The sequence below is a fragment of the Pseudonaja textilis genome, chromosome 12 (assembly GCF_049901715.1).
Source record: "Pseudonaja textilis isolate UNSWEBS1 chromosome 12, rPseTex1.2, whole genome shotgun sequence".
Taxonomy (NCBI): Eukaryota; Metazoa; Chordata; class Lepidosauria; order Squamata; family Elapidae; genus Pseudonaja; species Pseudonaja textilis.
The window spans coordinates 8177800-8201057 of record NC_142001.1 but is presented as its reverse complement, the minus strand read 5'-3'; the positions used below and the strand labels follow the sequence as shown (position 1 = coordinate 8201057).

General features: G+C 41.3%; 1 protein-coding gene across 5 annotated transcripts in view; it reads right to left on the bottom strand.

Annotated features, from left to right (window-relative positions):
* Window positions 1-23258, bottom strand: part of TENM1 (teneurin transmembrane protein 1) — a 327538-nt gene that overhangs the window by 21753 nt on the left and 282527 nt on the right. For all 5 annotated transcript variants that reach the window (XM_087940951.1, XM_087940953.1, XM_087940950.1 and 2 more), the window contains 4 exons: window positions 21968-22334; window positions 16162-16672; window positions 7993-8165; window positions 1136-1371 (listed from right to left, as the gene is read on the bottom strand). In XM_087940951.1, the coding sequence (XP_087797077.1) occupies window positions 1136-1371; window positions 7993-8165; window positions 16162-16672; window positions 21968-22334 (1287 nt within the window). The remainder of the gene's footprint in view (window positions 1-1135; window positions 1372-7992; window positions 8166-16161; window positions 16673-21967; window positions 22335-23258) is intronic.

Below are 23258 nucleotides of genomic sequence, written 5' to 3'. Positions count from 1 at the left end.
CAGCTAGTTGGTGGGGGCAATAGGCTGACTCTGTAAATTGCTTAGAAAGGGCTATATAAAGTGGTATATAAGTCAAAGTGCTATTGCTAATATACTGCAGTCAGTCAGGATCCTTTCCTGAGTCAGTAGATGTGAGTCATGGTGCTGCAATGGTTAGAATGCAGTACTGCAGGCTACTTTTGCTGACTGCCAACTGCCTGCAGTTCAACTTTCACCAGCTCAAGGTTGACTCAGCCTTCCATCCTTCTGAGGTCGGTAAAATGAGAACTCAGATTGTTGGGGGCAACGTGCTGACTCTGTAAACCACTTAGGGCTGTAAAGCACTGTGAAGTAGCATATAAATCTAAGTATTATTGCTAATATATTGGATGGGGTCAGTTGTAATTTGAATAGCAATCAGTTATTAAGGAAGGACTGTATTGGCAGAGAGTTTGTTATTTTATTATGCTTTCTTTTAAACTAAAAAAAACACACCTCTTTATGTTCTACATTATAGCACAGGTTTTAATTTAATTTTTTTGAATGTCACACCTTCTGTTATACATGCTGTATTTCTTTTCCTCGCTATTATTTTTCTTTTGATGTTATATCGTGCTGTTCCAATCCATGGTCACAGCAATAACTTTATTTCTTATTAGATTAGCCATTTTTAAATGGATTCTGGCTGGATACTCCCTCCTTCATTTTGTAAAAAGTCAAGTCTTCTCCAAGGCTTTTGTAAGAGTGCTTATAATTCATTGTCAAAATTTCTAATGTGTCCAAACCCTCCCCCCACAATAGTTTTATAAGAATGTCACCTGTTGCTTTGAAATGTGTGTGTGTCTCTTAAGGTCAGTTTTTGACTTCTGGAAACTGCTTGTACCAGTCCCTGCAGATCTCAGCAAGATTTTTTTTAAAAGTGGTTTGCCATTGCATCATTCTGGGGCTGAGAGAGAATGACTGGTCCCAAATAACCCAGCTAGCTTTCTCTGCCTCTGGCAGGACTGTTTTTAGCCTGGTACCTTAACCAATACCATCAAAATTGCCTCTCACTTTGAAAGAGACACAAAGCCAAAATTGACAATGCAAACAGAAACGTACTGGGAGATTTGCAGGAGGAGCCAGAAATATAGGTCTCTTCAGTGGGAAAACTTACCCGTAACCTTCTTTCAAAAGTGGAAATATTGCCTTTCGTTTGTTCCTTCCTTTGCCTCCACTCGATAAGGTTGGAGTTATGCTCCCCAGGTAAGGAGATATTACATTTTCCTAAGGTGGGGTTGACCACACCAGCTAGGATGTGTGTCTCAGCATTCAGCATCACTTCCATTCCACTGGCAAATGTGACTCGGAGGGACCCATCTGGACTGACCCGATATATATTCTGAATATTGTCTGTCATCACACAAAACAAGAGGAGAAAGAGCTCAGCTATTCATTCTGAGGAGTTAAACATTGTGTGTGTGAAGTCTTTATTTATCTAGTCTTGGAATGACATTGGCAGTCTTGGAATGACAACTGGAAAAATCTGGGTTTTTTTGCGATGATACTGCATTCAAACCCCAATATAGCTTATTCACATTATTCTCTAAATCAAAGAAAACAATTTCCTATACAAATAAAAAATTCCATATCTGTCTGAACAGCGTGTTGTCTGGGCACAGTCAGTTTTAAGTAGAGATACAACATTAATCATCATCATCATAATAATAGATATGCCTATGTTAATCACAAAATAGTAATACAGTTAATTTGTCCATCTTATAAAATTTTCAATACAATTTTTTTTTCCTTATCTTTTTAGGTTCTAAACTCTGTTTGTTAGTTAACCATTGGTAAAATAAGTCCCGTGTTGAAAAAATATTCAGTTTCTTCCTTTTCCACTTCCTTTTAAGTGTTAATCTATCAATCTCAGCACATTCTAGTAATTTTTATAACACTTTCATCTGTAGGGATCTCTTTATTTTTCCATTGTTGTGCAAACACAATTCTTGCTGTCCTTAACACATGAAAAATTAAGTATGTTTTCTCTTTGTTTTACTGATTTGGTAATATACCCAACAAGAATATTTCTAGTTTCAAATCTGTATGTTGCTTTATCATTTTTTCTAACCAAGTATGTATTTCAAAAATGTATCAATAAAATATATACAAAAAAGAAAGAAAGAAAGAGAGAAAGAGAGAAAGAAAGAAAGAAAGAAAGAAAGAAAGAAAGAAAGAAAGAAAGAAAGAAAGAAAGAAAGAATTTCCCACAGTAATACTGAAGGAAGATAGGGTACTAATAGCACTGAAAAGGGAAGACTTCCCAGCGCTACTGAAAATATAGTTTGATTACCGAATATAGTATGATTACTTGATTACAGAATGGTGAGTGCAGGATTGCAATCTGTTTTATTAAGGTGTAACACTGACCCACATATAAAAGGGGCAAGGTGTGGACTGCCATACTGCAGATGTTGATCCCACAGACATGGATTCCACTCTACATACCCACACAAAATTTACTATATAAGCTCAGAAGAACCACAATAGAACCATAATATAGCAGTGCTCTTTATTGTAATAAACACTGAATCTCTTTAAAAAATAGGGTTGTTTTTTTTTGCAAACATCTGCATTTCTTTTTGCAAACAAGGGATTCTCATTAAGCAATTTTGCTTAGAGTGGGAAGTTGAAAAGGAAACTTATGATCTTAAAGAGGAAATAAATTGTCATCCCCAGTTGTAAAAAATAATCTATTCTCCAGAATTGCTGCTAAAGTGCAAACATATATTTTTTAGTCCAGGATGGGGAACTGTAACCCTGGAGCAATTGTACCCTGAAGTGCAGGAGAAAAGAATTCTGCATCCTTGCCTCAAATATTGTTTTTTAAAAAAATTCACAATCTGGCTCATTAAAAGTAGCACCTGAAGGCTTGAAACTTCCACAGGATTTAAAACTCTGACTCTTGTATAGAATAAATCCATTTGAGAACTTTTGGAAAAACAAAAGCGTAGTTATCAACGTTTGGTAAACAGGTTTTTTTTAAACAAAAAACAAAAACAATCTGAGTTGCTATAATTAGGCATTTGCTAAGATTCTATACAACAGACTTTTTACCCTGTATCAATTGAGTTTATTAGCATATGGAATTTGTTCTTAATTTTATTATGTGACTAAAATTGACAGAGATGAGCTGAAGTGTGGAATAATTGCTGCAAAACACTCCCCACCCCCCAAATAAAAGCTTCTAACTATTTTTGTGTCTTCCAGTTTATTGTCTTTCTCTCTATATTCTAAGCCCCAGGGAAATATTTGTATTTGAAATGCATTGGGTTGTAATAAAATAATACTTTCTGTAGCATCTGGAAATCTTTCTCTCCCTCTTTGAGGGTGAAACATCCCCCTTTCTCCAAATCTCTGGCTTTTTGTGTGTAGCTGAAATAAAAAGTTATGCTACTGTTTTCTTAAATGACTAAATGCAGCTATTAGAACACCCTAATAGCTGAAGCGTATCGGGCAGTGATGACTTAAATATGGGTCACAGTAAGTCAAATCTGTCAGTTTTGCAAGTTTCCACAAATTATTAAGATTGATCATCAAAACACACAAACAGACACACAAATATTGTTGGGGTTTATAACACTCCAAAATTTACGGAATTACTCTGGTTTCAATCTTTGCTGTATCCTACTCAGATCTACAAAACTTGGGGAGAGATTATCTGTCCATTTGGAATGAGGCATCATCAATACACAGATGATACCTAATCAGATTTATTTTGCTTATTTACTTGAGTTTTATCCCACCTTTATTACTCTGTAAGAACTCAAGGTGGTGAACATACATAATACTCCTTCCTCTTCTTATTTTCCACACAACAACAAATATAAATTGGCATGTGACTCAGGATGACAAACATCAAAAAAAAAAAAAATCAACATCCTTGGGTGGAGTCTGGGCAATTGAATGGAGCTGAGCGTTTACTGGCCGGATGCCTTTCCTGTCGCCAATGCGGAGTTTTTTTAGTAGATATATTCTCATCGAATATTTTTTCTCATGGAGAAAAAAATATCTGCCTCTACCTAGGATTGAACTTGCAGCCTCCTCATTGTGAGGTGAGAGCTCCACCTCTAGTCCACTCCACTACTGCAAAAAAAACCCCAACCACTAAAAATGCAGGTAATAGAATAAAATATAAAAATGCAATCTACAAAGTAGCCTGCAAAGAGAAGAGTTGGGGAGAACAGTCATTCAGCAGACCCAGACCACTCCTGGATCCAATGCCTTGGATGAGTGGGTTGCATAAACCAATTTATTCTTTCTGAAACAGGCATTCTGGGCTCATTGGGCAATATGACAAAACTCCTAATCAGTGGTGGGATTCAAAATTTTGCTACCAGTTCTGTGGGCGTGGCTTGGCGGGCGTGGCAGGGGAAGGTTACTGCAAAATCCCCATTCCCTCCCCACCCCACTAACCTGCTTTCCAGCTCCGTTCTCCTGTGCAGGGCAACCAAAGGAGACCCAGCCAATCAGCTGGGACTCAATGGGAGGCAGAGAAGAGATGGGGTTGGCGGGGCCAGTCAGAGGTGGGACTTCCCGGTTCTCCAAACTACTCAGAATTTCCGCTTCCGGTTCTCCAGAACTGGGCAGAACCGGCTGAATACCACCTCTAGTCTTAAAACACCGATCTGGAGGCTCTCAAAGGAAAAACAGGCTCAGATTCAACTAAATATGAGGATGGGCGGTTGACATGGAGGGTGTCTAATTCCAGGGCTGCGGCCATCTTTGACTCTTGATGAGATTGGGGGGTCTGCTTTCCCCAGAAAAAAAAAGCAGGCTCACAATCTAGGATTCATTCTGGAAGCAGTTCCTGCTCAAAGAGAGGATGGAGATCATGGACTGTAAGACTGTTCATGGCTTCAGCCAGTGTGCCATCTACAACTCTCTTTGAAATCATATGTGTTGAAGGTGTCATTGTTATCCTGTCAACCCCACGAGACAGACTAGATCAGAAAATGACCTCTGCAGGAAAGCTAATAATACTTTGATTGAGATAGAATCAAATAGCAGAATCTTGTAAGTCTGATGGAGCTATTCTTTCTTTCTTTCTTTCTTTCTTTCTTTCTTTCTTTCTTTCTTTCTTTCTTTCTTTCTTTCTTTCTTTCTTTCTTTCTTTCTTTCTTTCTTTCCTTCCTTCCTTCCTTCCTTCCTTCCTTCCTTCCTTCCTTCTTTCTCCTCCTCCTCCTCCTCCTCCTCCTCCTCCTCCTCCTCCTCCTCCTCCTCCTCCTCCTCCTCCTCCTCCTCCTCCTCCTCCTCCTCCTCCTCCTCCTCCTGCTGTTTTGCTAACAGTTCTTGCATGTTTCCATCAAGGTTGCCTTCCTTACTATCATCTCTAGCACAAATTATTGTAACTTGCTGTATGTGCTTGAAGAACATTTCAGGTGGTCCAGAAAATGGATCTGGAGGTATGCTTAGCGGTCAATCAAGATACTCTCTGCTGTAACAGCTGTACTGGTTATAAGTAGGTTTCTGAGGGCAATTTAAGATGTTGGGCACTAATTGGAAAAGGGTCAGGATCGGATAATTTAGGAGCTGCTTTTCCACAATAGTTTCTCTCTGTCCTACTCAAAGAAGTAGATTGTACCAGCTAGTTACGAGTCGGAAAGTATGGAACCCCACTGGTGGGTATTCTTTTAAGCAGCTCTTACTTCTTTAGAATAATTGCTCCCTAAGGCTAGGATGCTGAAACATAGCTGATCCAGAAAGCCTTTGGGGATTAATTATAACCAACATTGCTATATCCAAGACATTTAACTGACTACTTTTAGCCTTCATTTAAACTGAGATTTAATTACACGACTGTTCTAATTAATTATTCTAGTGACTTGCATCGGGTTTTACATGTAAATTATGTAACCGCCCAGAGTCCTGTGGCAGTCGACAAATCCCATAAATAAATAATAAATAAGCAAGTGAACAAAACAAGACAGGCAGCCAGGCATGGAAATTCCCTAGTTTAGGGAACGTTTCGCCAAAGTTTATGCGATCTTCGCTTTTATTGGATCTTGGCAGCTTTGTGGGGTCTGACATCGGTAAAGCTTTAGGATCGTGATTTATCCCTCATAGCTTTTATGTACACTGAGAGCTTATGCACTGAAGACAAATTCCTTAGGTGTCCAATCACACGTGGCCAATAAAGAATTCTATATTTCATAAGAGAAAATGCAAAGGAATCAACAAACACCAAAGTAGTCACAATTGGAGTGGTGGTTCAAATGCTCAGCCAAGCATGATCTAAACATGGTTTGTTGAATTACCCCTTATTGGCTGGCTTGAACCAAGTTAAAATGTGGTCTCTGGTTTTGGTATCAGGTTAGTTTGTGGAATTCAATGATATTATGTTAAAGCTGAGTGGTGTGATGTTCAATCCTAGGTAGCGGCAGATGTTTCCCTCCTAGGGTGCAAAGAAAAAAAAAATCTGATGCGAAGTCCGCATGGTGTCAGGAAGGGCATCCAGCCAGTAAATGCTCATCTCCATCCAGTTGCCCCGACTCTACCCAAAATTAAGGGATTATAGGATCATAAAAAGGGAGTTTAATGATATTATAGTGGAGCTGCCCTACAACCGGGGGTGGGCTCAGGGGTGGGATTCTACCAGTTCACACCTATTCGCTAGAACCAGTTGTTAACATTTTAAGCAGTTTGGAGAACCGGTTGTTAGAAGAAATTACTGGGCTATTCCTGTAAGGAAGGCAGGAAGGAAACATTCTGGTGTTGCTTACAGAAACTGCCTCTCTGTTAACCCCTATTACATTCTTGGCAGGACTAGACTTCCTGTCTCAGGAACTTCTCTGGAGTTTTTTTCCCCTCCTTTGCTGGTCCTTTGCTTGTGTGGAGTGACCATTCAAAGTTACAATGGCACTGAAAAAAGTGACTTATGACCATTTTTCACACTTACGACTATTGCAGCATCCCCACAGTCTTGAGAGGCCAGGCGAGGAGATGCGTGCCTTGATGTGAGTGATGTTGAGTTGGCCATACCCAGCCCGTCACATGACCACCAAGCCATGTCCACCCAGTCACATGACCACCAAGCCATGCCCATCACCTAAGCCACACCCACAGAACCGGTTCTTAAAAAATTTGAATCCCACCCCTGGGTGGGCTGCTGGGGATTCTCAGGGCTTCGGGAGAGCCCCTAGCTATGATTCTGTGCAGTTTTGGAGAACCCTCAAATCCCACTCCTGGCTGGCCCTACCCACCGTGCCCCTCCCCTCCCAGGAGTCCCCACGCGGCCAGTTCTGGATGCAGGTAAGTGTAGGGGGCGCGTGGAGGGTTGGGGAGGGTGAAAAACGTCCTCCTGGAAGTTTGGGAAGGCTGGAAATGGGCCCGTTTCCGGCTTCCAGGGAGCCTCTGGAGCACGGGGAGGCTGTTTTTGCCCTTCCGGAGGCTCGAGGAAAGCCTCCGGAGCCCGGAGAGGGCAAAAACGTCCCCCCACCGAATGGTGCAGGATGCCAAGTAGGCCACGCCCACCATAGCCACGCCCACCCAGCAACCAGGCAGAGAACCCATTGCTAAAATTTTTGAAGCCCACCCCTGCCTACAACCTTCCTCTAGGTTCTAATACTGTTCATAAATTTATTATTCTTTCTCTTGTTTTGTTTATCGGGGACAAATACTAGGCGGATGGACTGCGATGTTCTATGTCTCCTGTTTTAGAAGTGGTGTCATCACAGTTAGTTTCCAAAGAGGCCAGTTTTAGTGATACACAACTTGGTTCAGTCTCTCGCACTGGAGAGAATAATTATGTTGATTGTTTAAAGGAAAAAAAACCCCACACACTTCTGATCTCAAGGCTTCTTATAGTTGTCATCTTATTATTCTGAAGTTGCTTGATCAGATCTTTTGAGTAACCTGTAGGAGCCAATATAATGAGCTACCTTGTTTTGGTGCAGAGCTTTGAAAAATGTATTCAGAAGAATGTTAAAACTATGAGATCAAACAGGGAAAAAACAACAACTATAGGATTCCTACCTTGTTTTAAAGTATAAATAGTTGAGGTAGCTGAAAAGTTAGTTGCTGTTATCACATTTTCCTTGTTTGAAGCGTCAATTTCTATTCTCATCAGTTTTTCAACATCGCTATGGAAACTGCTGACTTCCCCAGTAGGGAAAGTTGCATTGGTTAAATGACCATCGGAATCATACCTAGGAAAATAAAAAAAAGCACAGATAAATGGTATATACAATAAAGTGCACTGAAAAAGAAAGAGGAAGGAAGGAAGGAAGGAAGGAAGGAAAAATAGAAGGGAAGGAAGAGGAATAGAAAGAGGGAGATGTACCCATATCAAATCAACATTTTATTATGTTCATCAACAGATGAATCTATCTATCTATCTATATATATAAGCGAAATGCCATTCATGCATCATCACAAAATTTCCAGAACTGTAAAAGCCTACAAACTTGAAATTTGGCACGTATGATCCTCTTGGCTTCTAGGTGCTCACTAAGAAAAGATTTTTTCAAAATGACCATCAGAGCATTAGTATTTCCTATATTATTATTATTAACACGCTCTGATGCTAAGGAGTTCTACTCCCCCTCCCCATCTGAAAAGAAACCTGTTCCAAATGCAAAACACAAGCAGAGGAGAGGAGTTTCGGTTTCAGTTTTAGAGCAGCAACCAGCTTTAGTACAGAACAGTTGAGCTAAGCCATGCGCAGGCTCCTTGCTGTCTCCTTGCTCACACAGCAAATACTGTTTCAGTTTCCAAACAGCCCTCAACTGTTCACACACCGACAGGACACTAGCCAGATAAATACTTGATGGATGCTGGTAGGGAGACGCAGGTTCCCCCCCCCCCTTATTTTCTTCCCCCAAAACTAAGCCTGACTAGATAGTTTCGTAGCGAAGCACAGATATAGAGTTAGTAGAGATATAAACAGACAGACACAGACATAGACACACAGAGAGATAAGATTCTGCTATGAATCCGTATTTGTTCTCTTTCTGAGAGGCATCCGGTAATAATTTTGCTGAAAAGCAACCCATTCTTTCTCTAGCTATCAAGTGAGTGTGGACTGGCTAGCCCAGAGTAAACTCATAGCATTTAGACTTACATGCTGTTTTCAGCTGCCTGCAATCATAAAACCTTTGGCTTTCCAAAAAGGCATTACAAGCTGTTTTGGGATCCTGTTTTGGCTAAAGAGCTGGGTGGAAATGTGCCTCCTACTTAGAATAGCTAATCTTTACAAGGATTAAAAAGTCACTTTTCATTCCCAGGACAAAATTTGCCCCATGGAAGCTTTTCACAACCAATGCAGCCAACTGCACAACAAATACTTTTGGGGAAACAAGGTTGTTATTGTTGTTTTTTTAGCTCCAGTCTGCTCCCCAGCATCACAGCTTAATTTTATATTTCTTTATAGGCGGAGAGACCTAAAGAAAGCTTTCGCCATTTTCTTTTTTTTTTTTAGATGCGTGCAAGACAAGGTAGTGGACAGAGGTGGCCTTCAAAAATTGAGCAACTGGTTCTCTGCCCAGTTGGTGGGTGGATGTGGTCATGGTGGGCGTGGTCTAGTCAGCCTCCTGCACCATGGAGGGGGGGAGGGGCGTTTTTGCCCTCCCCGGGCTCTGGAGGTTTTCCTCGAGACTCCGGGAGGGGTGAAGACGGCTTCCCCAGGCTTTGGAGGCCTTCTGGAGGCCAGAAACGGTCCTGATTTTGGCCTTCTGGAACTTCAGGGACGTCCATTTATTGTCCTTTTCAGGTTCCTCGGACTTTCCTCGAGCCTCCAGGAGGATGAAAATGGCCTCCCCGGGCTCTGGAGGCTGGAAATGGGCCTGATTTTGAGTTTCTGGAACTTCCGGGAGGCCCATTTTTCGCCCTCCATGGGCTCCAGAGGCTTTCCTCAAGCCTCCGGGAGGGCGAAAATGACTTCCCCAGACTCCAGAGGCCCCAAACAGATCTATTTCTGGCCTTCTGGAGCCTCTAGAACGCCCATTTTTCACCTTTCCCGAGCTTCCATGTGGGTCCTGTACTTACCTGGGATCCAAAATAGGCTGCATGGGGGCTCCTGGGAGGGATGGGGCCATCCACGGTTGGGATTTGCCAGTTCGCCGATCTGGCCATAAAATGGCCATAAAATTAGCTACGGGTTTGCCCAAACTGGGGTGAACCGGTATCAGCCTACCCCTGCTAATAGACCGACTTGTAATCACGATGATGTTAGATGCCATAGCTTTGCTTTGCAACACAGGTAGTCCTCGACTTACAACGGTTCTTTGCTTTTGAGAAATGTGTGCCATGCTGTTTGGCTCAAGACGTTTTTTCATCCCTGGCATCTCTATTCATAAATAAGACCACAGAGTTCAAGGGGACAATTAAAAAGTATAGAGAACTGTACTTTTAAGATTTTTATTTTTTTTTTTAAAAAAGAGCCCCTTTCTCACTGTGGGCCAGTTCATTTGATGTAGATTTATCACACCCTTGTTGCAACTTTCAAGATTTTATTGGCACTTCCGATGCTTCGTTTTATAACCCACCTTGCTTAACTCACCAGGAAGAAGGCAATTACGTACATAAAAAGTAATTCAAAAATAATGACGGTGAATTTATGGACAGCTAGAGAAGTAACGGCACGGTAAACCATAGGAGTTGGATGGAACCTAAGAGATGCCACAAGAGGTCACTCTGTACTAAGAAAAAGAGAATTAAAAAAAAAAAACCCTGAGCTACTGGAGCTAATAAAAAGACATTCTGACTCCCTGAAATGTTTAAAGTTTCCTATCTTGAATGGCTCGGCTTTCAAAATGTTACGAGAAACATATTGAGGGTTTTAGACGATGCCCCAGATGCAGGAGTCTCCAGGTTTATGAATTGCAGCGTTACAGACCTAACACATCTAGGGTGTGCTGCTGGCATGGTTTATGTCTTCTAGCTAAGGCTTCACAGCACTGATGAGAAGGGATGACAGCTCTTCTGTGCCTCCTAGTGGGAAATCCAGCTGTCCCATTTCCAGCTGTTCAGGTTTTTCTCCCCCCCCCCCTCTCCTATTTCGTTGGTTTAAAGCCAAGCTGCCAAAGCTGCTTTTTCCTCCCACTGGGGATTCAAGCATTCAAGCTACCAGGAGCTGATCGGAACATCTGATACCTTGATAACAAGGCCAGATGATAACGGAGGCAATTCTCTGCAATTCCCTTCCCAATTCTGCACTCATTTCTCCATGAAAACACGACTCCTTTTGAGCCAGAGGCTGTCAAAGCTGTGCCGTTGAGTATTTGGAGGCTTTTGGGGTTTTTTCTTTTGGATGACTGTTTTCCATCTCATTTGGCCTCAGGGATGATCTCAACAGAGGAATCACATGGAGAAATCACCGTCTTTGCTTTCGAGAAAAGTGTGCAAGATTGTTTGGCTTAAGGGACGTTTCATCCCTGGATTATTTGGAAATGCACTGTAAGAACAGTTAGGGATAGGGTTTGTTTTTGCAGAAGAGTTGGAGTGTTTGAACTGGTGTGACAGATTTTGGGCGGCTGCAAGGCTGAAGGCACCCATTTCACCCACCTCCACCCAAATGCCTTAGAAGGGGAAAAACATTTGGTCCCTGTTTCACCTGGGAAGGTTTCGGGCAACCATATGGAATCTCCAGGACACTTTTTGTACCATCGGTTTCCAAGGATGATTTTGTAGGTCTGTGTGAATCCCTTGAGCATCTTGACGACAAGAGAACTGACTGGTCAGATCTGTGTATCTGCCATTTTCCAAAGGAAGAAAGGGTGGGTGGGTTTGGCTTTGATACATTTAATTCTTTTCCTCTCTATGTAGCCTAAGTATCCTATTTCTTACCCTGCTTTTTGTATAACCTTTTACATGATTTATAAAACTGTTGCCTGGCGCCCCAGATGCCTGGATAATTCTCACCTGGGGAGATGCAAGGGGAGAAGGGGCCATGTGGATTGCAGCGCCGGAAGGTACCTTCTAGGAACCTTTCCTTATCTGCTTTCTCAGAGACGCTGGTAAAATAACATCTTCACACCCGTGGCTTGGTGGAATCCACATCGGACTGTTGGGAGGGGTTTCAAATTCCCTTTATCCTAGTTGCATGCCCTGAAGGACTTCAGATCCTGCTTTCAATTTTGACTTGCTTTTACCTCTCTTCAATAAGATTCCTTTTGAAGTTTTCAAGAGTCTATACTTATTTTTTGAAGAGGGGAGAGACTGGTCCTTTATACAACTAGTAGTGGTAGAAGCTTAGAATCTTGTTGGAAAATAGCAATAGCCCCTTGACTTGTATACCGCTTCACAGAGCTTTAAAGCCCTCTCTAAGCAGTTTACAAAGTCAGCATATGGCCAACCATCTAGTAAGAAATAAAGTTATTGCTGCGACCATGGATTGGAACAGTATGATGTAACATCAAAAGAAATATAATAGCGAGGAAAAGAAATGCAGCATGTGACATTCAAAGAAATTAAATAAAACTAAAACCAGTACTATAATTTACGGCATAAAGAGTTTTTTTAGTTTAAAAGAGAACATAGCAAAATAACAAACTGTCTGCTAATACAGGTAGTCCTTGCTTAATAACAGATCACCATTCAAATTATAACTGACCCCCTCCAATATATTAGCAATAGCACTTAGACTTATATACCACTCTCTACATCTCTCTCCAAGTAATTTACAGAGTCAGCCTATTGTCCCCAACCATCTGGCTCCTCATTTTACCCACCTCGGAAGGATGAAAGGCTGAGTTAACCTTGAGCCTGTGAGAATCGAACTGCAGGCCGTTAGCAGAAGTAGTTTGCAGTATTGCATTTTAACCCCTGTGCCACCACGGCTCACGTTTCACTGTCTCAGGAAAAGACCATTAAGAGACAGAAAATATCCCGGGATTCAGGCGGTGTTTTCTCAGGATGACAGACAAAATGAGTAGCCATTACTATTATCAAAAATTTACAACCACCGTGGAGCAACCAACATGAAATGTGAAAAGGATAACACCGCCATACATCAGAAACATCTCAGAAACAAGATTATTATAACCACATTTCATCCCTATAACACACAAACTAAAGCCCTCCAAAACATGGTGAGTAAATCAGAAGAGCCCAAGAAAAAAAAACCCCACCAGGAATCATTTAGAACACATAGTATGAAGACTATTATAAGCACTAGATATCAGGGGTCTCCAACCTTAGCAACTTGAATCCTGGAGGACTTCAACTCCCAGAATTCCCCAGCCAGCAAAGCTGGCTGGGGGATTCTGGGAGTTGAAGTCCTCCAGGCTTCAAGTTGTCAAGATTGGAGACCCCTGCTATATATGAGAGACAGGCAGAAGTTTAGTCTCTGGGTCATCTCTGAATATCAAGTAGCAATTAGAAGACACAGTGAAAATTCCTTAATTTCATAACACACGGACGGACTTCTCCATAGTTTCAGCTGGACCATGTTACATCCAAGAAAGCTAGGGAAGGCCTGGAAGATTGGCACTCAGTTCTCTGAGGAATTCTTACTCATCATTCTTATGAGCTGCGGTGGCACAGTGGTTGGAGTACGGAACTGCAGGCTGCTTCTGCTGACTGCCGGCTGCCTGCAATTTAGCAGTTCGAATCTCACCAGGCTCAAGGTTGCCTCAGCCTTCCATCCTTCTGAGGTGGGTCAAAAGGAGGACCCAGATTGTTGGGGGCAAGAGGCTGACTTTGCAAATCGCTTAGAGGGGGAGGGAAAGCATCGTGAAACAGTATGTAAGTGTAAGTGCTATTGCTACGGCTACTAGGAGAGATGAAATGACGGAAGGGGTGAAGCTGCGAGAACTTTAGAGGAAAGTGACCATGTCAAGGGGCTCCTGCTTGGGTAGGGGGTTAGACTAGAAGTCTTCCAAGGTCCCTTCCAACTCTGCTATTCAGACAAAACAGCACGTAGAGATAAACAACATTTATATGTTATACAAAAGAGACAAGTAAAAAGCTAAGAAGGAAACAACGAAACTAGCACACCAGTTTGCCACATAAATGAGGATTGACACAGGATTAACACTAGATAAAAATCAAGCAGTAAACAATACCCTAATCAAGGAACTACCGAGGAGAAAGATCACCCCCACCAACACCGAGAGGACAAGATATTGTAAATAAATAGAGAGCAAACCTGATTCTCAGTAAGACTGATGATGTTACCTAGTTGGATAATGAAATGTTTGCAAGCAAGCAACCAAGCTCAGAGAGCACCAAGGACTGCAAAGAGTTTAACACTAAGCTATATACATATATACTAGCTCGATACCCATGCTTCGCTACAAAACTATGTACTCGGGGGTTAGTTTTATAATGGGGGAATCTGCCTCTGCTTACCAGAATCCATTGGTATTCATCTGGCTAGCGTCCTGTCAGTGTGTGAGAGAATTGAGGGCTGACTGGAAAACGAAACGGTATTTGCTGTGTGAGCAAGAAGGAGACAGCAAGGAGCCTGGGCATGGCTTAGCTCAACTGTTTTGTACTAAAGCTGGTTGCTGCTGTGAAACTAAAACTGAAACTCCTCTCCTCTGCTTGTGTTTTGCATTTGGAACAGATTTCTTTTCAGGTGGGGAAGGCAAGTAGAACTTCTTAGCATTAGAGTATGTTAATAATAATAATAATAATATAGGAAATACTCTAAATGCTCTGATGGTCATTTCAAAAAATCCTTTCTTAGTGAGCACCTAGAAGCCAAGAGGAACATGCGTACCAAATTTCAAATTTGTAGGCTTTACGGCTCTGTAGATTTTGTGATGATGCATGAGTGGCATTTCACAGATCTATATATCTATATATCTATATATCTATATATCTATATATCTATATCTATATCTATCTATCTATCTATCTATCTATCTAAGTTAAAATTCAGCCTTAGCAACAGATCTCACTGGATAGCTTTGGTCTGACCATTTCCAATGTTCTGTTAGACAATATAGCTGTAAAAGAAAAAGAAAAAGAGAAAGAAAGAAAGAAAGAAAGAAAGAAAGAAAGAAAGAAAGAAAGAAAGAAAGAAAGAAAGAAAGAAAGAAAGAAAGAAACTGAACAATCATTCCTTGTAATCTTGCACCTTGAGGGCAAGATTTTAAAATAAATAAAAAGTAAAGCAGAAGTGATAATGGAATCTGCTATTTTGTAACCAAACTGATCCCTCCAATTGATTTTGCTATTATACCTTGATCCTACCGCTTCCGTCCATGGGAAGAATACGATGGGTGTAAGCACTCAGCAAAATTGGTTTTGACAGACTTTTTGATAAAAAGGGGTCCTTTTAGACTCTTACATGATTTGTGTTTGTCGTGAACTATCTAGGATGACATTGTATAAAAGGGGAATCTATATGAATCTTATAAATAAATAAATGCATACATAAATAAATAACAACGGCATTCCCTGGTACTGATATAGAGCTGATAGGGGGCCGTATAGATCTTATAAATAAATGAACAAGTAACTATTGCATTAAATATCTGACATAAAACTAAGGTTTTTGATTAGGGGTGTGCAGGCATGCCTAACCCCGATGAAATCAACTTTTTGCATGGACTTTTTGCAAGGTTGAATGTGGTGTGGAAACTCAACCAAGGTGTTTTAAGATTTCTGAATGAATACATGGATACACGATATCGCACACCTTGCCAATTGGGAAGTACAGGTGGTCCTTGGCTTACAACAATTCATTTAGCGGCCATTCAAAGTTACAACGGCACTGAAAAAAGTCATTTATGTTTTTCCCACTTATGACCACCGCAACATTCCCCACGGTCACATGATCAAATTTCAGATGCTCGGCAACGGGTTTATACTTATGACCCTTGCTGTGTTTTGTCCTGGGGTCATTTTTGTGACCTTCTGATAATCCAAGCCAGTAGGGAAACCAGATCCACTTAAGACCTGTGTTACTAACAGAACAGTTGCAACGATACACTTCACCAACCGTGTTACTAACCTAACCACTACAATGATTCACTCAGCAATTGTGACAAGGTGATAAAATAGGGCTGAACTCACTTAACACCTGCCTCCCTTAGCAACAGAAATTTGGGGGCTCAATTGGTGTCGTTATACTGAGGACTATCTGTATTATGGGCGAGATGGATTTTTGGTGGTGGAATGAGGGCAAAATCATTCTATAAGCTAAGCAGTGTTTTTTTTTTTCAAGGTTCGGTAAAAACACTTAGGGTCACTTACTCATAAACTGTTGTCCATTCATACTCGTTGCTTTTGGTGGCGAGAAGTCCAGTGGTGCCAGGGTAGGTCATTAGGGCTAAATTGTAGCCCTGAGCATAGACTCTTTTGAGAATGCCGTTGCTACTGATGGTCAACCAGTACACCTGCCCTCCTGGCATCACCATCCAGAGCGGTAAGCCACTGGCATCCCTGCGAATATGTACCGAGTGGCCATTGTTGCTGGTAACCGTGCCGAGTTCACCTTCCCCGTTGTACGTGAAGTTATACAGAAAGTCTCTCGTAATCAGGTTGAGGGTGTGCAGGTGAGTCCCGTTGTTGGTGAATTGATACAGCTCCTGATCAGCCGGAGAAGCAATCTCATAAATATTGGCATCGTTGAGATGAGGCTTATTTTGGCTAACCGCACGAATGCGGATGTTGCCGAGGTCGGCGATGTATAAGGTGCCGTCAGGAGACACCGCCAGGGAAGAGGGGGCTTTCAGCTTTGCGTCTTTAGCGTATCCACCATCACCTGAAAAATAGGGAGAGAACAGTGTTGAATATGCAAATCTGCCATGGCTAGTCGAGACGAAGAACTTGGCGGAGTTCCAGGTAGCAAACCCAACGCAAGCAAAACTCTTAAGGCCTGGAGTTTCCTCAAAGCATGTTTTTTTTTTTTTTTTTAGGAATGTCATATTGGCACAGCTGGTGAAAAACCGACTCTGAAAGACCTGAGGTTTTACCCGCCCAAACTAAAACCCAAATGTTCTGACCAAGGCTTCCTGAGACAGTAACAATCACACGCTGTTCCAGGGATGGGATTTAACCGGTGTTATTACCAGTTCAGTGACTATGTTTTGCCGGGAGAAGCTTCATAGGCATAAATGCAAAATGTCATTATGACTGAGGATGAAAAAGTAAGGTGAACTTCAACCATCAATATTGTCATGATTGACAAAAGCATTAAACACTCTAATATTTTCTTCCAAGAATTCATAGCTACCGGGCTATATAATTGAATAGTAGTGGTGTTTGACACTTCATAGCAGTGTTCCTCAACTTTGGCAACTTTAAGATATGTGGACTTCAACTCCCAGAATTCCCCAGCAATGTTGCCATAAAATGTTATGTTATGTTAATGTTGCCAAGATTGATAAAATACTACTTTATGAGGACAAGGACGAAACAGAATACTTTTTAACATGGGACCTGTTTTACCAATGGCTAACCAAGAGAAACAGAGGTTAGAAAACCCAAAGATTAAGAGAATGATTAATTATATAATGAAAGCTTGCTAGTATGGGATAAGCTAATGCTACTATTACCATGTGATTATTATTAATGATATGTATATTATGATTACTATTATACTTATTGTCTTTTTGTTGTTCAAAACTAATTGCACTCAGACAACATGCTGTTCCTATAGTCATTGAGTTTTTTTATGTTTATGAAAGAAAAGTGTATCAATTATATATATATATATATATATATATATATATATATATATATATATATATGAGAGAGAGAGAGAGAGAGAGAGAGAGAGAGAGAGAGAGAGAGAAACTACTTTATGCAGTCAAAGTTGAAAAAAGCCATTGTCACCATTGAATACAACCTTCTAATCTAGTTGCTTAGCCCACTTCAGCAGATCCAATGAAGAGAATTCTTTATCTCTCTGTTCCACTCTTTAAATATTTGTAGCATTGGAAAATATCTTCATAACTTTATTTAGCCCTTGGTTGCATTCCCACATAAATGGTGAGCCAGGGGTTTTTCAAACCATCCTTAAAACATGCCACAATAGTTTGGTCTCCATGGAACAATAACCCCCAAATGGGCAGATACAGGATCCATGGTAAGCTCCAAATGAAATTATTGTGCTGTGTGATTTATTATTAGATCCAGCTTTGGATGTTGAGGGCTGCACGCGCAACCCTGCTGTTTTGGAACCTCGTACATTCCAAGCTGAAAAAACGCCGTGACAATCACAGCAGAAAACATTACGTTGGCAGCATTACACTGCCATCCAGAAATGCAATAACATGTTGAGTCAAAATCCTTTTAGGCTGTAAGCGATGAGAACACAGATGTGCTAAAAAGATTGTATTTCATTCGAAACCTCTGATTTAGACTGATACGAACAGAAAGTTTAGATAAGTATCATAGCTGATGTTTGCTTGTTAATCACCCATCTTGCTCAGAGAGGCACTTTGGGTTTATTTATTTATTTAATTTGTCAAGCGCTTACAATACAATAGAAATAAGAATAAACTTAAGTATAAATACATGAAATAGGCACTAATAATTGGGGACAATAGGACAGGGATGGTAGGCACGATTGTGCGCTTATGCACCCCCCTTACAGACCTCTTAGGAATGGGGTGAGGTCAATAGAGGTTAGTTTGAGGGGAAAGGAGTGGGGGTTTGAGCAGGTGACAATAGAGTCAGGTAGTGAGTTCCAGACATTGACCACTCTGTTGCTGAAATCGTACTTCCTGGAATCGAGTTTGGAGTGGTTTACCTTTAGTTTATATCTGTTGTGTGCTATTGTGGTTAAAGCTGAAATATTCATTAACTGGTAAGACGTTGTAACATATGATTTTATGTACTATGCTTAAGTCTAATCTTAGCCGGCATTGTTCAAGGATGTCTAAGCCTAGAATCTCAAGTCTGGTGGTGTAGAATATTTTGTTGCAGAGTGTAGTACTCTTCTTGTAAAATACTTCTGGACTCGCTCAATTGTATTAATGTCTGATATACAGTGCAGATTCCAGACATGTACAATACATGGCCGGGGATGTACAACTTAATCAATAAAATTAAGCATTTAAAGCAGAATAATTTCAGATTATTATTTTTTAAAATAAAAATAAAATTAAAACAACATTGTAAAAATCACCAAAAATGGAGAACTCCAATTGGTATCAAGGGGTTAATTCTTCCCTGACCCATCATGTTAAGATTTACTCTGAATTTGTCAGGCACAAGCAGCCAGAACACTCCCAGAACGGGTCAGACAGGTTATTATTTCTTCTTCTTATTTATTAAATGTATTTGCCAACCCATCTGGCCTTGAAAAGCCTCTATTTCTATATAGGTTTCTTTGTTGTTGATCACGTGCTTACAAGAATCTCACCAGACGGTCTGCCTGCAGCAAATATAGATCTAAGGGTTTGATCTATATATTAGCAAAACTCAAAGCTTTCCTCCCCTCAAAGCTGATATTCTGTAGAGATTCCCAGTCCTCCAGGTTGTCCCAAAGGTGCTTTTTCAGGAGGCAACTGGACTTTCTTGATGTTTCTTTTAAAGATGTTTCGCTTCTCATCCAAGAAGCTTCTTCAGCTCTGACAGGATAGTGAGGAATGGAAGGATTTTTACTCCTTGCAAACAGCTGGTCATTTGCATCCTTGTAGAGGGTCCTTGCGGCCCCTTGGAGGTTTATCTGTGTCCTCAGGATCACCCGAGTAGTGCTAATGGTTCCTGTAGTCTGCATTTTTCCTCCCTCTGGAAATCCATTCCTACTCCCACACCGTTCAAAGGGTGTTCGTTGTCCCAAAGATACTTTTTTTTCAGGAGGCAGTTGGACTTTCCTATTTTTTCTTTGAAGATGTTTCGCTTCTCATTCAGGAAGCTGCTTCAGCTGGAATGTTTTTTTAACTTCCTCTGTCTGGGCTTCCTCTCCCCCACAGCCAGTGGTTCCTCTCCAGAATTGTTAATTGCATTACTAGCCCTGGGTCTCCCTCTTCACTTGCATTATAAAATCATACATAGGGCTGAAAGGGGCCTTTGAAGATCTTCTAGTCCAAGGCAGGAACCCTTATACCACCTGTTAATAATGGAACACAGTTGTCCTGTTTCTTCTCGCCCAGAGCAGGATCATTGCACTGACACAAAAGAATCAAAATGCTTGCAATCCTCAAGCTGATTAATTATTTCACTGCTAAAAAAGAAGAAGAAGAAGCCAATTTTGCAATTAAGATAATGTCATTCATCCCTTCTTGTTTTTAAAACATGTGGACTCTGCCCTCCTACCAGGCAAAGCGGCACTCAATGGAACTGAAGTCCACATTAATGTTGGTAATACAACTGTTCTTCCCAGCCTTAGAAACACAGGAGCAACATTTGCATTCAAAGAGTAGACAAGAGAGACTTGGAGAGCTCACATTCTCTGAGCTGGAAAATCGAACGCACAGTCATGATTTTGTGAAAGCCTCATTGTTTTGTTTTCAAGTATCCCCGTTTCAAAATAGGTTGGCTTGACCATGGATGGAATGCTTCCATCCTTCCAACTGGCATAAAAAAAAAACAAGTTTAACACTCAGGGGGGAGATTAGAAAGTACATCTGGGGAACTAAAATCTTTCAAGCAAAGGCATTCCGTTATCAGGTTTTAAAAATGAAGAAAGACACGGTGAAACTCTTCTAAGTAATTTCCTTTATTCAGTCTGGGATGGTCACTGGGTTCAAGAATTTAGTCTTCCGAGCTTTCGGACTGGTGCTGGAGCCCATCCTCAGAGAAATACTTTCTACTGGAATGTGACAGTAGAAGGAGAAGAAGAGAGAGGAGTTATCTGAGGATGGGATCCAGCATAAGTCTGAAAACTCAGAAAACTGAGTGAGGGGGAGGAACAGACGGGACCAATCCCAGATGTGCGTATGCGCATAAAGGAGAGGAGAGCAAAGGAAAGCTATAAGCTGGCTCTTGGGGACAGGCAGATGTGGATGCTGGCCAGCCCTTCCTTGGCTGGGAAATAAATAGGAGGGGTTTGGGAGTGGCTGTGTCAGGATTCCAGCAGTTGCCCTAATTAAATCATGAGCCTCGAGCCAAGCTTCAAAAACTATGAAAAATTTATTAGGAGCGAACACGTGGGCACGATCTGTTTGAAGCCGATTCTGAGACACATAATTCACTGTCACCCTTGACCCTGGTTTCCTGCCACCCCTTTGGGTGCATCGTAATTCATATTCTCCAATGAAACACGTTCATAGCCAAGAGTCATCAATCACGTTCTCCAATTAGATATTTGCGTGGCAGAAACTCCAGTCACTTAGTTACAATCTTTGTAAGGTAAGTTTCAACTCCTAAAACATTCCTATGCCTGTTTTAGTAGTTGTCATAAAGAAGGGGTGGGTGGGAGGAAGGAAATCTGGAAGAGCAGTGCAGCAGTTTGAAAGCAAAAGTACATTCCAACTCTTCTCTTTAAAAGATTGCAACTAAACTACCAGAGCTTTTGCCCAGGAACATATTTAATTGGAGAACATGAATGATGACTCCCAACCTGTGAAGGTGCTCAATTGGAGAATCTGGTTTATGAGACACCCAGGGGGGAAACAGGGTCACAGGGGACTGTAAATGACGTATGCCAGAGTTGGCTTCATACAGGACAATGCCAGTATGTCGCTTCTAATAAATCCTTTGAAGTTTTTTGAAGTTTGGCTCGAGAATCATGATTTAATTAGAGCGAATGCTGGAATCTTGACAATAAGAATGGAATGCACTTTCGGTTCCAAACTGCTACAATGCTCTTTCAAATTTCCTCTGCCCACCACTTCTGTTCACTGCAACCCTAAAGCAGGCATAGGAATGTTTTATGAGTTGACAGGCTGGTTGTCACAGACAACCATTCGTTTCTAGTACACCGCGAACAATTCGGATTTCTTGGCCAAGTCTGTTGGGACTAATTACATTTGATTTTTGTTTATCCATGTGAACAAAAGACTGTTTATACCCTGTTTGAAAAGGGGATTGCTTTTAACTCACAAATAAGCGGCTTATCATTATTTGCTAAGGTTGGGTCAGAACAGGAGAATTCACCACCACTTGCCTGAGAAACAGTCACAGTTGGGGTCAATCTTACAGTCGCAATCTGTCGGTGCCCCAGCAATGACCGAGATTTCTCCATTGGTGGTGACCTGCTGGATGCGGTTGATCTTCCTTTCATCTGTCTCGGCGATGTACAACACACCGCTGTGAGAGACGCCAACAGCACGGGCTGATTCGAGGGTGGAATGGATGGCCACTTTGCTGACCAGCACATGGTCAACGCCCGGAACTTGGCAGTGAATTGGGCGCCCTGCGATGATGCGAACCCGCCGGTTCTGAGAGATTTGCAGGACGATGTTGTTGTCCAGCACATACAACGAGTTGTCGAGGGGATTGACAGCCAGGTCTGTTGGCCATTCTAAACGAACCTGCAATGTGAAAAGAAATAAAAATCATTCAAATGATTTTTACACTTTTTTTTTTCCAAAAAAAGAATGATGTTGCCCTTCTGTTCAGTCAATTATTCTTTAAGCAATTGTGGCTAGATATTTTTTTAAATAGACAATTAAGTTGTTTATCGATTGCAATACAGCAAACAGGGTCCTAATGGTTACATATTTTATGTATTGTTGCAGACTTCAGACTGATTCACGGCATGAGGTGTTTCAGGAAAGAGTTTTTGTAATTTGTCTGAGGGGGCAAACCCTTCTGTCAGCCTTCACGATTCCTTCTTCTGCTTGTCTTTCCGGCTGCCATAGAAATGGGGGAGGGAAGATTAATTGGGCTACGTAGAAATGGGAAGAGTGCTGGAGGCTTGAGAGGGTGAACTGTAAAACTTGAGAAAACTTTATTGATTATGCTTACTATGCTTACTGCGCAGCTGCAGCTTCTTACAGTATCTATCCAAGCCAAGGTCAGCGGGTGAGCCAGATGTCTGAAATGCCATCTGAAGATGCCTCACATGATACTTCAGACTGGATGACCAATTGGAACAATTAGGGGTGGGAACATTGGCATAACTTTCTATGTGTGATTTTCGCGCGTATTGCCTCAGATCTTGTATTTCTTCTGATGCTACCATATCAATTTTTCAGTAAAAGTCCTTTTCTTTAAAACAATGGCGTCTAAGGTTTTCTTTCTTGGATTTTGAATGGAGCCTCACCTGACACCTTTTCTCTCATCCAGACGTGCTCCCTAAGATTGGAGTTTAATAGAATAAGAATAGGAATAAGACTAGACTAGACTGGCATAGCATAGCATAGCATAGCATAGCATAGCATTAGCATAGCATGGAACAGGGGTAGGGAAACTTGGCTCTTTTATCACTTATGGATTTCAACTCCCAGAATTCC